The sequence below is a fragment of the Anabrus simplex genome, chromosome 4, assembly GCF_040414725.1.
Source record: "Anabrus simplex isolate iqAnaSimp1 chromosome 4, ASM4041472v1, whole genome shotgun sequence".
Taxonomy (NCBI): domain Eukaryota; kingdom Metazoa; phylum Arthropoda; class Insecta; order Orthoptera; family Tettigoniidae; genus Anabrus; species Anabrus simplex.
The window spans coordinates 378,053,066-378,069,660 of NC_090268.1; the positions used below are offsets into that span (position 1 = coordinate 378,053,066).

The window sequence follows — 16,595 nt, forward strand, 5'->3', positions numbered from 1 at the left end:
CAAGTATTGGCAAGGACTAAATTATGATCAATGCAGAATTCAACCAGCCGACTTCCTCTTTCGTTCCTTTGTCCCAATCCAAATTCTCCTACTGTATTACCTTCTCTTCCTTGGCCTACCACTGCATTCCAGTCTCCCATCACAATTAGATTCTCGTCACCTTTTACATATTGTATTAAATCTTATATTTCCTCCTATATTCTTTCAATTTCTTCATCATCCGCTGAACTAGTAGGCATATAGACCTGCACAATTGTGGTGGGCATTGGTTTGGTGTCTATCTTGGCGACAATAATTCTTTCACTATGCTGGTCGTAGTAGCTTACTCGCTGAACTATTTTCTTATTCATTATTAAACCAACTCCTGCATTTCCCCTGTTTGATTTTGTGTTGATAATTCGGTAGTCGCCTGACCAAAAATCTTGTTCTTCCTGCCAACGTACTTCACTTGTACCAACTACATCTAACTTTAGCCTATCCATCTCCCTTTTCAGATTCTCTAACCTACCACAACGATTCAAACTTCTAACCTTCCACGCTCCGACTCGCAGAATGTCAATATCCATCTTCCTGATGATCGCCCCCTCTCGTGTAGTCCCCACCCGGAGATCCGAATGGGGGACTAGTTTACCTCCGGAATATTTTACCCGGGAGGAAGCCATCATCAGTACATCACTCATACAGAGAGAGCTGCATGTCCTCGGGAGGTAGTTACGGCTGTAGTTTCCCGTTGCTTTCAGCCGTGTAGCAGTATCAACACAGCTAAGCCATGTTGAGTATTATTACAAGGCCGTATCAGTCAATCATCTAGACTGCCGCCCTTGCAACTACCGAAAGGCTGCTACCCCCCTTTCGATGAACCATTCGTTAGTCTGGTCTCTCAACAGATACCCATCCGATATGGTTGCACCTGCGGCTCGGCTATCTGCATCATTGGGACACACAAGCCTCCCCACCGCGGCAAGGTCACATGGTTCGCAGAGGAGGCACCTTAGCATACAAATTAAATTAAATTGAGTTTAAAGATTGAGAAAAACTGATTGAACGTTAGTTAAACCTTTCCTAAATGTATTTCAGATTATTTAGGACATTAATAGGCGAAGAAAGGCTGATACGAAATAAAAATAATAATGACAGTGATTTCTTATTCTCAGTAGCTCTAAGCCACAGTTTTCGATTGTGTCTGAAATATAACGTATGAGTTTTTGTATTGTATCTTATTCTGGTTTTAACTGTTTAACATAAAATTAATCTTGGTCACATAATATTTGAAATATATTTCATTGTTATTCTTCTTCTCCTGGTGCCATGTATTTAAAGAATGTTGGCGGCCATCATAGAGTAGGTTTTCCTATTTAAAGGTTCCGTTCTCTGGAAGCCGAACAACTATCGGAGATTCCATGTTCAGAATAGAAAGTAAACGAGGACGCGTGAGGAGATACTTCAGTAGATTATACTAATGAATATCCCATGCATTTTGCACTGCACAAATAGTATCAGTCTTTTTGGAGCGACAGAGCTCAAGTTAGTCCCAGACAAGACGTTAGTTCCTTTTTCAACTTTCTCGCGGTTCGCGCTCAGCTATTGCTCTTTCGCCAGAGGATCAAGCATTTCCAGGCTAATAGCTTTATGCTCCATTTGAGATGGCACGATCTATAATTTTGGGATCTAGTATTTTTGTAATGTAGCATCTAAGGAGAACGATACCCCATTTACACTACCGCATTATAATAATTGACATATGTGTATAATGAATGAATAGTGATTTAATGCGGAATTAATCCCTGTGCTGCGTCAGTGAATGAGCTTATCATAAATACTGGCACGCACGATGCGATGCTCTTGTCTGGTTTGAGAAAATTTCTTGACAAAATGTGGAAAACGTATCTTTGATCTTACATGTCGCACAGTGTCCAAACCACGCATTTCTGGACACGGGGCCCATCTTAAAAAACTATTATTTTGTCATTCCGCACAACGTTCTAAGAGTTGTCGGTGTTATTTTGAATCACGATGTAGAATATATACGCACTGCAGCAGTTAAGTTTGTTTTTGGCATTAAAGAACATAAGGAAACTATTCCTAGGAACTACAATATGCCTGTCCTTTATCAAGACTGCGCCAATCGCATGCTATCAGCCAAATATCGACCTAAATAAAACCAACACATTTAAGGATATGAGAACCTGTTAACTAAGAAGATTTAAGAAAAGCTCTTCAATTTACAAGAAATGTACTGATTAGACTGGTATACTTACTAGCTGACACGAACTTCTTCGCTAAGATCGTAGCTAAGGATAACATTTTACCAGCTGCCACAGCATACGAAATTCGTATAACAGCAAGAGAACGAAAAGTGATCTCATTAAATCTGCATTTCTTGCAAGTACCTGTTGTGAATACCGCTGAATGGAAACAGCGTAATTTTTCAACGCGATATGTGTTCACCAGTTTGTAGGAATAGTTTCCTTATGTTCTTTAATGCCAAAAACAACCTTAACTGCTGTAGTGCACCTATCTTCTAAACCGTGATTCAAAATAACAGCGACAATGCTTAGAAAGTTGTGCGGAATGACAAAGTAATAGTTTTTCAAGATGGGGCCCGTGTTCAGAAATGCATGGTTTGGACACTGTGGGGCATGTAAGTTCAAGGATGTGCGTTCCACAATTTTTTTCGAATTTCCTCAAACCCGAAAAGAGCATCGCATCGTGCATGCCGGTATTTATGGCAAGCTTATTCACTAACACAGCACATGGATGTTCCGTCCTTTGGAATGTTCGGGGCTTAATCTCGCATTAAGTCACTATTCACCATGGATTGTGCACATAAAATACATTGCAGAATCTGTGATCATAGGGGTTATCATCAGGCCTTAGCTCAACGTAGGTCAAGATGCATTCTTTTCTGTGCAACACAGTCTACACTACCATATTTTTAGCTCTCAAGGAGGAATTCTTGAGCATTTTACACAGATGATAAAAATGTCTGATAACGATTTGTGACTTCTTTATACGGTCATATTCACTGTCTCCCGATGCAATGACATAATTCTCATCAAACACTAAGTTCACAATAATCTGTACAAGAATTTCCCTCTCACCTTCATAACGGAGCGCATATATTCCCCGAAAAGATTTATCTAACTTCATCACATTCAAGCAAAGACATTCTTTAGAGTTAAGCGAGGAAAATTTGACTGGGTGAAATTTTTTGCGTCGCTGGCTTTAAGAGCAATATTCTTAAGGAGCAGTTGAGTGTTAATTCAAGTTGGATTTGACACGATTAGTGAAACCTTATTATATGCATGGCTGATTCACAAATTTCAATGAATGATTGGTCAATATTTAGGGTCCGATTCCTTGGCTGAATGCTCAGTGCAGTCGCCTTCAGTTCAAAGGGCCCCTGGTTCGATTCCCGACCGCGTCGGAGATTTTAACCTTAAATGGTTTATTCCTTGGCTCGGTGACTCGTGTTTGTACTGTCCCCAACATCCCGCAACTCATAAACCACACACAACAGTACCCTTCACCACAATAACATGCAGTATCCTATACACGGCAGATGCCAACCACCGTCGTCGGAGGGTCTGCCTTAACCCACGAATGGTTGCTAGCCGAACTGTAACACGAGTGGTCGCACGTGAGACTTCCTATCACATTAAACTTCAATTAAAATAAACATACCTTCCGCAAGTTTGTGGGGCGTAAGAGTGAAATGAATTCCTGAAATGGGACGCAAAGTGTGCGTTATACGTTTTAGATTTAAGAAAAATGATTAGCCAATATGCAAAAACAAATTACTCCTTAATGGAAATTAGTCATTAGCTCAGTAACGTGTCAGTACGCAATAATCACAAGAGTGCCGGGCCGAATGGCTCAGACGATGAAGGCGCTTGAGCACAAGTTGGCAGGTTCGATCATGGCTCAGTTCGGTAGTATTTGAAGGTGCTCAGATACGTCAGCCGTAGATCTACTGGCATGCAAAAGAAATCCTGTGGATAATATTCCGGCACCTCAGCATCTGCGAAAAACGGAAAAAGTTGTTATTCTGACCTAAAATGAATAACATTGTTATTAATGTAGAGTTTCCTGACAGTCGCAATACAAACGCAAGGCTAAAAACAATAGGTCTTCTCTGTAAGATTTGAGTTAGTTGGAGTTTGTAACAGTGCCTGTTGCCCAGAATTCATCCTCGACTCATAATTTGTGAAGACTCGTTTATCAGTAATTGCAAATGGAGAACGTTTGCGCGACTTAAGTCAAATACTAACGCCTACAACAGGATAAATCCCTCTCGACTTGAACATAACACCAACGCCACTGGTCGCGCGATGAGAGGATCTCTCACACAGGGCGCCCGAACTCCTACGAATCTTTGTTCCGACTAGAGGAGGGGATGCATACCCTTCAAATGTGAATCGCCTTACTCACGACAGTTATAAATTCAGCTAGAAGAGGGAACAATCACCTCCCTCACATCACTGAGAAGTAAGCTCACAATACAAAATCATGTGAGAGAAAATCTCACATAGCGACCAATCGCAGGTTAAAAGGGATGCACCAGACTAGAAATAGCCACACAAAATTATTATAATATACGCTCATCAATAAAGTTAAGCATATACCAGATTCTGTTGTGTTGAGGTGGAAAAAATATCATATCATTTAACGTGACATTCAGAATGATGATGTAAATACAACAACTAAATATATATGTACGCTAGGCAAGTCAACAAGTATATGAAATTTTGCTTCAATTGTCTTTAGGTTGACTCTGTGGCGTTGGGTGCTCACCAGCCGCTAGATCGCACCGTTGTCTACGTCTGTGCTGGGTTTCAGCGTTATCAGATCAGTACAGCTTGCGCTGTAGCGACGTAAAACTTGCCGCGCCAATCTCTGTTTGAACCAAGGAAGAACAATGTTCCGTAATCCGTTTTTTTGTGGTCTGAGAGTGTACCAGGAGCGGAAATTCATAGAAGACTTTCAGCATAATACGGGGACAATGTTTTGCCACAGCGAAGATTTTACCAGTGGATTGAACAGTTCAAAAGGGGTCGCACGAGCATGAAGGATGAGGAAAGATCCATCTGCAGTCGTAACTGATGCCAATATTGAACATATGATCCTGAATAGCAGATGGGTGATTGTTCTATGAATTTGCGCTCCTGGTGCACCCTCAGACCACAATAAACGGATAACGGTACGCTGTTCTTCCTTGGTGAAAACAGAGAGTGGCCCGGCCATCTTTGAGGCGCAAGAGCGCAAGCTGTAATAATTTGATAACGCTAAAACCTATCTCAGAGGTAGACAATGGTGCCATCTAGCGGCTGGTAAGAACAAAACTCCATATACCCAGTCTAAAGACAATTAGAGCAAACTTGCAGATACTTATTGTCTTACTCCTTCTCCGCCACATGGAAAATAATAGAACCATGGATAGATTCTTTGGTTGGTCCCCTCTTAGTAGCCTCTTACGACGTGCAGAGGTTACAGATAATCTCCTGGCCTGAGAGACAGCGTCACCTTAGGCTTGCCTCCCCATTCAAGAGGGGAGTGAAAACAATTTAGAAATAAACAGATTACGAAGAAACTATAGATAGATGGCGAACACTGATTGGCTGGTTACCACGGTATGGGTTTCTATCCACTCAAAACTGTCTACGCTAAATTGATGTCACTAATTCCAGAAGAAGAGCCGACTAAGATGGTTTGGGCACATAAAGCGAATGAGTGATGAAAGAATGCCAAAAAAGGTGTTGGAAATGCAAATGCAAGGAAGGAGAGGCCGTGATCGACCAAGATTGAGATGGACGGACACAATCCAACGCAGAAACCTGGACTGGGACACAGTGTTGGAGGAGGAGTGGTGGAAAGACCGAAGAAAATGGAGAGGAACCATATTTTCCCCTACCCGGCTACAGCTGGATAAAGGGAAATGATGATGATGAATTCCAGATAGACCCGTAGAGATAAACATAACCATGTTACGATGGTACACTGTCACAGAGGTTTTTACGAGAGAGAGAACTCCCTGAAAAATTTACTATCGTTATGTTTACATAGAACAGGCAGTAAAGGAAATCAAAGAGGAATTTGGAAAGGGAATCAATCATATTCCAAGGAGAGGAAATAAAAACCTTGAGATTTGCCGATGATATCGTTATTTTATCTGAGACTGCAGAAGATCTCGATAAATTGCTGAATGGTATGGACGAAGTCTTGGATAAGGAGTATAAGATGAAAATAAATAAGTACAAAACAAAAGTAATGGAGTGCAGTCGAACGAAGTCAGGTGGTGCAGGTAATATTAGATTAGGAAATGAAGTATTAAAGGAAGTAGATGAATATTGTTACTTGGATAGTAAAATAACTAACGATGGCAGAAGTAAAGAGGACATGAAATGCAGACTAGCACAAGCAAAGAAGGTATTTCTTAAGAAAATAAATTTTTCTCACTTCGAACATTGATATAGGAATTAGAAAAATGTTTCTGAAGACTTTCGTCTGGAGCGTGGCATTGGAGGGAAGTGAAACATGGACGATAACTAGCTCAGAAAGAAAGAGAATAGAATCTTTTCAAATGCGATGTTACAGAAGAATGCTGAAAGTGAAATGGATAGATCGAATCACGAATGAAAAGATGCTGAACCGAATTGGTGAGAGGAGATCGATTTCGCTGAATTTGACAAGAAGAAGGGATAGAATGATAGGGCACATCTTAAGACACCCAGGACTTGTTCAGTTGGTTTAAGAAGGAAGCGTAGGCGGCAAGAATGGTAGGGGTAGACCGAGGTATGAATATGACAAGTAGATTAGATGAGATGTAGGATGCGATAGTTACGTAGAAATGAAAAGGTTAGCACATGATAGGGTGGCATGGAGGGCTGCATCAAACCAGTCTATGGACTGATGACTCAAACAACAACACACCTGAGATATCTTCAAGTCTCCTGCTGTTTCACCAGAGCTACGAGAAATGACCGAAAGATAATGGGTTTAATAATAAGATTTAATGACACATAATGACGAACGGCGAACTGTATAGTTCAGTAGTTTTGCATGTTTCCGAGTGACAAAGATCTTCAATTTAAGACCACACAGCAAGTTTGGAGACCATTATAGCGCGGAAATACAGAGATGTAGCGAGCTGGAACTTTCTATTCTGCTGGAAGGAATTAGAATTGAATGCGTAAGATAATGTACTTCAGAATAACGCGGGCTCGCTCGAACGGAATAAACCAATTTTGAGGGAACAATAACATCAGAATGTACTGCTCCTCTTTATATTCGATATGAAAATGCCTTGAACAACTACCAGCGCAGGTGTCGTCTTATTTTACAGTGTAGTTCCAAAGTTAAGTTCATCACAACATATTTGGACCATAATAATATACTCGTACAGGGGTGACTATGTTGTAGACAAGATAGTGACGCTTATTTGTAGATTTATTATCATCGAGCAAGTAGGCTATACTGTATGGGTTGTATAGCTGCAAGCCGGCCCTGCGGTGTACAGGTAGCGTGCCTGTCTCTTAACCGGACGTCTCGGGTTTGATTCCCAGCCAGGTTATGGATTTTTACTTGGATCTGAGGGCAGGGTCGATGTCTACTCAACCTACGCTATTAAAATTAAGGAGCTGTCTGACGGTGAGATAGCAGCCTCGGTCTAGAAAGCCAAGAATAACGACCGAGAGGATTCGTCGTGCTGACCACAAGACATTTCGTAATCTGCAGGCCTTCGGGCTGAGCAGCGGTCGCTGGGCAGGCCATGGTACTTCGTGGATGTTGCCCTATGGGTTTTGGTTTGTATAGCTGGAAGGTGGCGTTCAGGGTATGGGGTGTTCCAGTCACACCGTGGGAGGCCCTCAATACAGTTTCTAAATTCTGAAAAACAAAACTAACGTTTTCGTCTGGCCATACATATTTTACATCACAGCCTGCACGGTTGATAGGTAACATTGTCTGGCCATCCATACTTTACATCACAGCCTGCACGGTTGATAGGTAACATTGTCTGGCCATACATACTTTACATCACAGCCTGCACGGTTGATAGGTAACATTGTCTGGCCATACATACTTTACATCACAGCCTGCACGGTTGATAGTTAACATTGTCTGGCCATCCATACTTTACATCACAGCCTGCACGGTTGATAGTTAACATTGTCTGGCCATCCATACTTTACATCACAGCCTGCACGGTTGATAGTTAACATTGTCTGGCCATCCATACTTTATATCACAGCCTGCACGGTTGATAGGTGACATTTCGTTCACACACGTTTTTACAATGCACTATTTCGTTGCACAAAGTTTTGGCTGACTCCGTGCTCTAAGGTATATTTATGTTAAAATTTGTAAAGACCTACATGTAGCCAGTTTCGATGTACTGCAGCGAGACATCGACTCTTAACAACGTTATTTTAAGAAATTAGAAACCTTCGAGATGGGGTGCTGGCGCCATTTGGAGGAAATAATATTAATACAGAAGATGAACAGTACAGGTCGAGTTAGGTGATAACCGGTTCCAGAGGAGGAGTTCATAATGACTGTGACATGGCGGACTGATGGTCGGTGTTCCAGATGGTAAAATACCTTGCAGGTCAAGAAATGAAGGCGTTCTCCACTGGCTCAAGCCTTACGAACTACGAAGATACTTAATGGACAGCCTAAGAAGGAGATCGCCTGGCTTTGTGGCTCGGATGGTTGAGGCGCTTGCCTTCTGACCCCAACTTGGCTGTTTCGAACCTGGCTCCGTCCGGTGGAATTTGAAGGTGCTGAAGTACGTCAGCCTCGTGTCGGTAGATTTACTGGCACCTAGAAGAACTCCTGAGGAACTACATTTCGGCACCTCGGCGTCTCCGAAAACCGTAAAAAAGTAGTTAATGGGACGTAAATCAAATAACATTGCTGTTATAATTAAGAAGGAGACTCATCGTAGAGGTAAACTAGCGATTTCCTAAAACATGTTAAAATATTCTTCGTTCAAGGTAAATATCCACTGGTTTCAACAGAATTTATGATTGTGATACCGAATGATATAATTACAATAATGTAGTTATGTGCAAACAAACCAAACGTAGTTTTAACGTGCGCATTGTGTCAATTTTTTATGACACAACTCTATTCTTCATTGTAATACCACATAAAACTCTCCCCCACACCCTTTGTCATGCCATTTGCAGTTTTTATTTCCCTCATATAGCGTGCATATATGATTGTGAATGGGTGAAAATGAACAAGTGATAACAAGTTATGATTGTATTAGTCCTTCGCACTTACCTTGGTCACTTAGAAAGAGTTTCCTGCACTTTTTAAAACTGCTATCGTCCGTTACCTTAAATGAGTGCGTTTGGACTGAAGTCAGTTTCCTTGTTCCGGTCGTGGTACCTATGTGGAGGGATGAGGGGGATTCTGTAGGCAATAATTCTGTTCCGTAGAGAGGGTGCAGATATGTTATATGTGTTATAATCGCCTGCCCCGCGGTGTAAGGGTAGCGTGCTTGCCCCTTACCCGGGGCCCCGGGTTCGATTCTCGGCTGGATCAGAGATTTTACCTGGATATAAGGACTGATTCGAGGTCCACTCAGCCTAAGTAATTATAACTGAGGGGCTATATGACGGTGAGATGGTGGAGGCGGTCTAGGAAGCCAAGAAATAACGGCCGAGAGGAATCGTGGTGCTGACCACACGATACCTCATAATATGCAGGCTTTCGATCTGAGCAGTGGTCACTTGGTAGGCCATAGACCTTTGGGGCTGTTGCGCCAAGATTCACAAAATTAGCATTAAAGAATTGTATTTACTTAGTATAATAGTAAACTGTTTTGGAAGGCCGTAATCGGAAATAATAAAGTTCATAGTTAATGTTTCTGTGAGCTCGTAACTTAGTCCTGTGCTATTAGATAACTAACTGTTGTGCTTCTCGTTGACGGGTTAGTTTTGTAAATTTGCAGCACTACTGTCATCTTAGTGGAATGCGTGGCAACAGAGTAATATTATTGTTGATTTTAGTAAAGCGTAATTTCTCGGAGAACTTTTAGTTACAAAGAAGATGCACATAAACTTTTTATAGAAAACTGAATTTTAAGTCCAAATTTTGGCCTTTATTTTGTGATCGGACAAACCATTTTCACATAATTTTAAGTTTTAGCGAAAAAAACTCAAGTTCAGTAAATACCAACATATTAATACGGTTTAATCATTGAATAATAAGAATAGACTTGTGTTCGAATCGAATTTCCGAGATACATTCATGCTATATTTCATTTCAATTGGCCCTGTAGTTTTGCGTCATTGGGTGAGAAAAGAAAAAAAATCATCGTTGCGCCTTGGAAACCGCTGCATGATAATATTGTGGGAGAAATACTGACCCGCAGCACATACATCATCATAACGAGAAATCTGACAGTACTCGCACAGATGACAGAACTTTACCGGCCAAAGTTCTAAGCTTAAATTTTTCACACAGCGTTGAGGCCTTCGGTTCTGAGGGTCCCGGGTTCTATTAACGGCCGGGTCGGGGATTTTAATCGCCTTTGATTAATTCTACTGGTCCGGGGACTGGGTGTTTGTGTTTGTCCTAACACTTTCCTCTTCATATTCAGACAATACACTACACTACAAACCATCACAGAAATACGCAATATTGATTACATCCCTCTATATAGGGTTGTGTCAGGAAGGGCGTCCGGACGTAAAACGGCCAAATCTACATGTGCGACACAGTTCGCACCCGCGACCCCACAGTTGTAGGAAAAGCGGTAGGAAAAGAAGAAGATAATGATATTAACTTCAATCTAATTATGAATTGCACGTTAATTAATCGTTCAACCAATGATATTTGCTTTAAATCTAATGGCGAACTGTACGTTTATTTATCGGGCAGCCATTGTTACTAGCTTTAAAACTAATGATGAATAGTAAGTTTATTAATATTTTGCAACCCGTCATATTATCTTCAAGGGAACCTTGATGAGAAAGGTCATAAAAAATTCACATTTATTTCTTTAAGTTTTTGATAGAGCAAGCTTTATGGTATCCAAAAATATATACTATATTTCTGCAACAAACGTGTATTTATTTTACAATTTCCTTTACGTTGCTCCGACACATTTAGGTATTATTGCAATGATGGGGTAGATAGGGGTAGGAGTGGGAATGCATTAACCGTGGCTGTAATTGTCAACCTGGTGTGAAATGGGAAATCACGGAAAACATCTTCAAGGCTGTTGACACTGGGGTTCTAATCCATTATCTTCCGATTGCAAACGTGTATTTTTAATGGCTATTTAAATATGAATTGAGAGATAATTCGTTACATTTTCGAAAATAACATTTTTAATTTTTAGATATCCTTTTGTTAGGAACCATAAGAGTTAGATCAATATAATTCAGCATAATTCTTAAATTGCCCAAGTGCTACAAGGAAAACTTGAAAAAAATACTTCACACGTAAAAAACAGGTAGGTTGTTACTAATCACATCCAAATATTTGAGGAAAAATATTTTTATGGAAGACAATTTCACTTGTAAAAAGTACTTTGTGGATACACCTGTAAAAATCCATTGTAGGCACTAGCGTTACGTAAACATAAACTTGTGGCAGAAATTCGAATTTTTAAATGTGACCTTTTTGCTATTTTCATTCCTGTTGGTGAACTAAGGGAAATTCATTGTTGATGTTGTGCAAGTATGTTTTACTGATTGATTATAAGCTGTGAGTAAAGCTTGGGGATCTTGAAATAAATAGTTCATTAGATATGGACCTACAAACTGAGCCTCAAAACATGCAGGTTTCACACCCTTAACAAATCCTTTCGGTCTTCCTTCGCGGCTTTTTAAACCTTGGGCGCTCTTTCACTATCAGATAGCTTCCGAACTGTTTGAGATAGGCCGAATGGACCTCTAAGTAGCCCTCAAACTTAGATAAAAAGCCCTGGTCTGAAATCGAACCCATGTATTCCTGGTAAGATATGCTTTTTGAAGAAGGAAGCCATCCTTTTCAACGTCGACTCAGTTAACGAAACTTACAAGATTTTCAGTCTGTTGAAGATAGTAATTAGAATACATAAAGCCAAACCCCATGGCACAACAGCCCCGAAGATCCATGACCTACCAAGTGACCGCTGCTCAGATCGAAAGCCTGCAGATTATGAGGTGTCGTGTGGTCAGCAGCACGATTCTTCTCGGCCGTTATTTCTTGGCTTCCTAGACCATCTCCACCATCTCACCGACAAATAGGCCCTCAGTTATAATCACATAGGCTGAGTGGATCTCGAATCAATCCTCAGATCCAGGAAAAATCTCTGATCCGGCCGGGAGTCAAACCCGGGGCCTCCCGGTAAGGGGCAAGCACGCTACACTTACGCCGTGGCGTAGGCAATTATAACACATATAACATGTTTGCACCCTCTCCACGGAACAGAATTATTGTCTACATAATTCCCCTCATCCCTCTACATAGGTACCACGACCGGAACAAGGAAACTGGCTTCAGTCCAAACGCACTCATTTAAGGTAACGGACGATAGCAGTTTTAAAAAGTGCAGGAAACTCTTTCTAAGTGACCAAGGTAAGTGCGAAGGACTAATACAATCATAACTTGTTATCACATGTTCATTATCACCAATTCACAATCATATATGCACATGTTTTAAAGCGATTTGATAGAATCTGAGGATGATCTTGTAAAACGAAACAGACCATTCTCTGTTTAACAGTGTGAGTTTTTTACAGGACTATTATAGACTTATAAAACCAAAACCTATGGCGCAATAGGCCCGAAAGAGACCACTGTTCAGACGGAAGGCATTCAGATTAAGAGGTGTCGTGTGGTCAGCACGACGAATCCTCTCGGTCGTTATTCTTGGCTTTCTAGACCGGCGCTGCCATCTCATCGTCAGATAGTTCTTAGATTGTAATCATGTAGGCTGAGAGGACCTCGGACTACCCCTCGTGTACAGGTAAAGATCCCTGACCTGGCCGGGAATCGAACCCGGGGCTTCCGGGCAAGAGGCAGGCACTCTACCCCTACACCGCATTATAATGTTATATGTGTTATAACTGGGGTTTTCGACAGACAGACATAATATCTTCCTGACAGGAAGCAGGCTTGCTTCCTCTAGGCCGCTGGTACGTTTATTCAAACATGTGCAGCGGCCTCAATGTCGGCTAAAATTACAGTGCTGGACACAAGAACAAACAATGTTGTCCATTGGGGGACTTTATGAGTTAATCTCTGCAGGACGTGACCTCTTATGAGAAGGAGTTAACACAAGAGAGGTCATAAAGTGACCCGAGGAAGACGTGACTACAGATTGTATAGCTACAGTACAGTGAGACTGGCGCTGAGCGACGTTAGGGGCAGTAAAACGAGTCCAAGAAGACGTGACTATCACACATATAGTCTCCCCTCCTACATTCAGAAGTTCGTAAGAAACGTAATTCATTTCTTTACTCGGATCAGAAACCGATAAATACACTATGTAGATAAAAATACGTAAAATAAGACGTTATAAGCAGAATTGCCAAGTAATTGAATTGAAAAATTCTGCGAACTCGGCGTCTCCGAAAACCGTCAAACGTAGGGTTTAAAGGCAATAACATTATTATTATTATTATTATTATTATTATTATTATTATTATTATTATTATTATTATTATTATTACTTTTATTACTTTTTCGGCCATTTCTACTTGTAATCGTTACTTTTTACAAAATGTAATCTTTTCTCCTAATTTGCTTCTTGAAACAGAATTTGCCGCCTCTGTGGTGTAGTGGTTAGTGTGATTAGATTACCTGCCACTCCCAGAGGCCCGGGTTCGATTCCCGGCTCTGCCGCGAAATTTGAAAATGGGTACGAGGGCTGGAACAGGGTACACTCAGTCTCGGGAAGTTGACTGAGGAGAGGGGGGTTCGATTCCCACCTCAGCCATCCTTGAAGTGGTTTTCCGTGGTTTCTCACTTTTCTTTCAGGCAAATGCCGAAATGGTACCTAAGTTAAGGCCGCGGCAATATTCTTCCCTCTTCCTTGTCTATTCCTTCAGATGTTCCCATCTACCACACAAGGTGCCTGTTCAGCATATCAGATGAGGCTGCCTGGGCGAGGTACAAGTCCTCCTTCTCCGTTGTATCCACCTGACCCAAAGTCTCACGTTCCAGGACACTGCCCCCGAGGCGGTAAATGTGGGATCCCTCGCTGAGTCTGAGAGAAAAACTAATCCTAGGGGGTAAACGGATTAAGAAAGAAAGAAACAGAACATAATCGTCACATTCTAGTTAGAGATATACATCGCATGGAAGGAAAAACGGAAAAAATAAGTCACGATAAAGGAAACATTTTTTAATTCTACTGCAGAAGAGACAGTAACTACACTAGTGCTGGTGGAGTACGTTCTTACCTCTCCGGGACTTCCAAAGACATCAGACTTACCATACAATATCAACCACTGCTGGAGATGTTCTTAAAACAAAACACAGGCATTTTCAAGAACCTCTGTGGAACGTCTTTTCAGCAAATGCAAAGATTTTCTTTGGTTCAGCGACGAGAATTCCAATTATTATTTTTTAACTGTGATTCAGACCAATTAATTTTTTTGTTGTACTCTTCCCATCACTGGGTGTAACAAAATTCAATTCTCAAATTTTTATCGACTTTGAAAGTGCTGCCTTGTGCTGCAATAAAAGTGTCACACTTCAGGTATGCACTGTACAGAGTAATCTATGTTGTGCAACACACGGCAATAGTCCAGACATACTTATCTTTGGAACTAGAGAGTTACAGAAAAATCCATTCATTGTAGATAGGCTATTGGGGACTCTCGAAATTACGCGAAAACATGTTGCGTCATATTCTTCTAGAAGCCTGGCCAGGCAATGTACATAAAGAGACAGTCTTGAGGGTTGTTTAACAAGAGTTGTGAGTGCAAGTTGTGAATCGAGTATGTGAATTCATGATGTGATTGGTAGTGCGTTGACACGGTACTGTGGCAGTTTTCCTTCTTTTTCTCCTTCTTATTCTTCGAAACAGTGTTTTGTTCAAGAGCATAGTAGTCAAGTGTACAAGATGGCAGCTTATTAGTGCGTGTGTGTAGAATATGTGTAAATAGTTTGTAAACAATACAGTGTACACAACTGACAGCATTTAGTGTGCGTCTTTGTGGCTACAAAATACACCATTTTCGACCTATTTATTACATGTTAAAAATGTCACCTAGTGGCATGCGTGTCATAGGTTACCCATCCCTGACCTAGGAGGTATGGTAATATAAAAGACAGGATGATTTTCCCGTTGTGTTTCCTCTCAAGATTATGCTCACCATCATCAACAGTACATTAAGGAAGCTTGCCTAGTTGTACAATAATCACCGCCACCACATTACCAACGGTGCATTGTAAAACGGTCATTTTCATTAGCCGAGGCGATTTACGGTTATTTATTTTATTTGTTGATTTAGCGTATCACGTTCAGTGCCGGAATTATCCGAGGACAAGTTCGGTTCGCCTGGTGTAGGTCCTCGTAGTTCCCGATGATGGGGAACCTGCGTGTCTGGCCGTGAGGTGATGATACCATTAATAAACGAGTAATAAAGCCACTTAAAGCCTGTGTAATTTTATCATCGCCACATAACTAACATCCACAACTCGGAATAAAATTTGACGTTTATAAAGAAATATGAAGACGATGACAGAGTACTCACCATTACCGCGTTCATCTTGATGTCCATCATGTTCTTGACCTCGGAGGCCATCTCTCGAATAAGAATGAGTCCGTCCTTCCGCGTCACTTCCACGTCCATGTCGTGGTATTTCTGCAAAGAAAGACAAAAGTGGGATTTAGTAGTGTTCTAAAATCTGGGGCATAGGTTTACATTCGGTCCTCACAGCGTACTACATTCAAGAAACTTCATGAAGTTAATAGTTTAAATTAATTTCTTGTGCTGTGGAGGATATTGCTGTGTTTGGTGTATGAGTTGCAAGAATGTTGGAGACAGTACAAAAGCCCAATCATCGAGCCAAGGGAATCGAGCTGGGAATCAAACCCAGGGCTCTTTGAAACGAAGACCAGTTTGCTGCTCTGTTAACCAAAGACCAGAACTTCATGAAGGTAACTCCGTTGGTCTTAAAAATACAGCCGAGCGTAATGAAGTCTTGGAGTAATCAACCGTTTAATTCGAACTTGGTTCCTAATCGGACTGCTTTCCCTCAGAAGTTACTAGCGATAGGAGAGGTATTTTTGAGTGCAATTGTAGTTTTAAGTACATCTAGAATATTGGTATATCCTACCTTACCACTTTTCCGAGAGATTTCAATATTACTTTTCCTTCTTTCTGCCGTAAATATTTCATCCCTCTTATAGCAAAACCTCGTATCTTCCAATGCTATTCCCATCCATTATGTTTCTTAAGACTGGTCACGTCTTCCAGCTACATATGGACATGTATTCCATCAGAACAACGTTCATTGTGTTCATTTTCCTATGGTTATTCTTAAAGGAAATTGAAAATTCCTGTACCGTGTTGTAGGAATGTATGTTTGCATTACGCATTTACGCACTCCTACAGTATAATGTATGTTCATTTCCCTTTGCA

At 41.0% G+C, this 16,595-nt stretch overlaps 1 protein-coding gene across 1 annotated transcript in view; it reads right to left on the bottom strand.

The window, feature by feature from the left end:
* Window positions 1–16,595, bottom strand: part of stol (stolid) — a 1,115,479-nt gene that overhangs the window by 427,934 nt on the left and 670,950 nt on the right. The window contains exon 3 of the mRNA XM_067146569.2: window positions 15,705–15,815. Coding sequence (XP_067002670.2) covers window positions 15,705–15,815 — 111 coding nt within the window. The remainder of the gene's footprint in view (window positions 1–15,704; window positions 15,816–16,595) is intronic.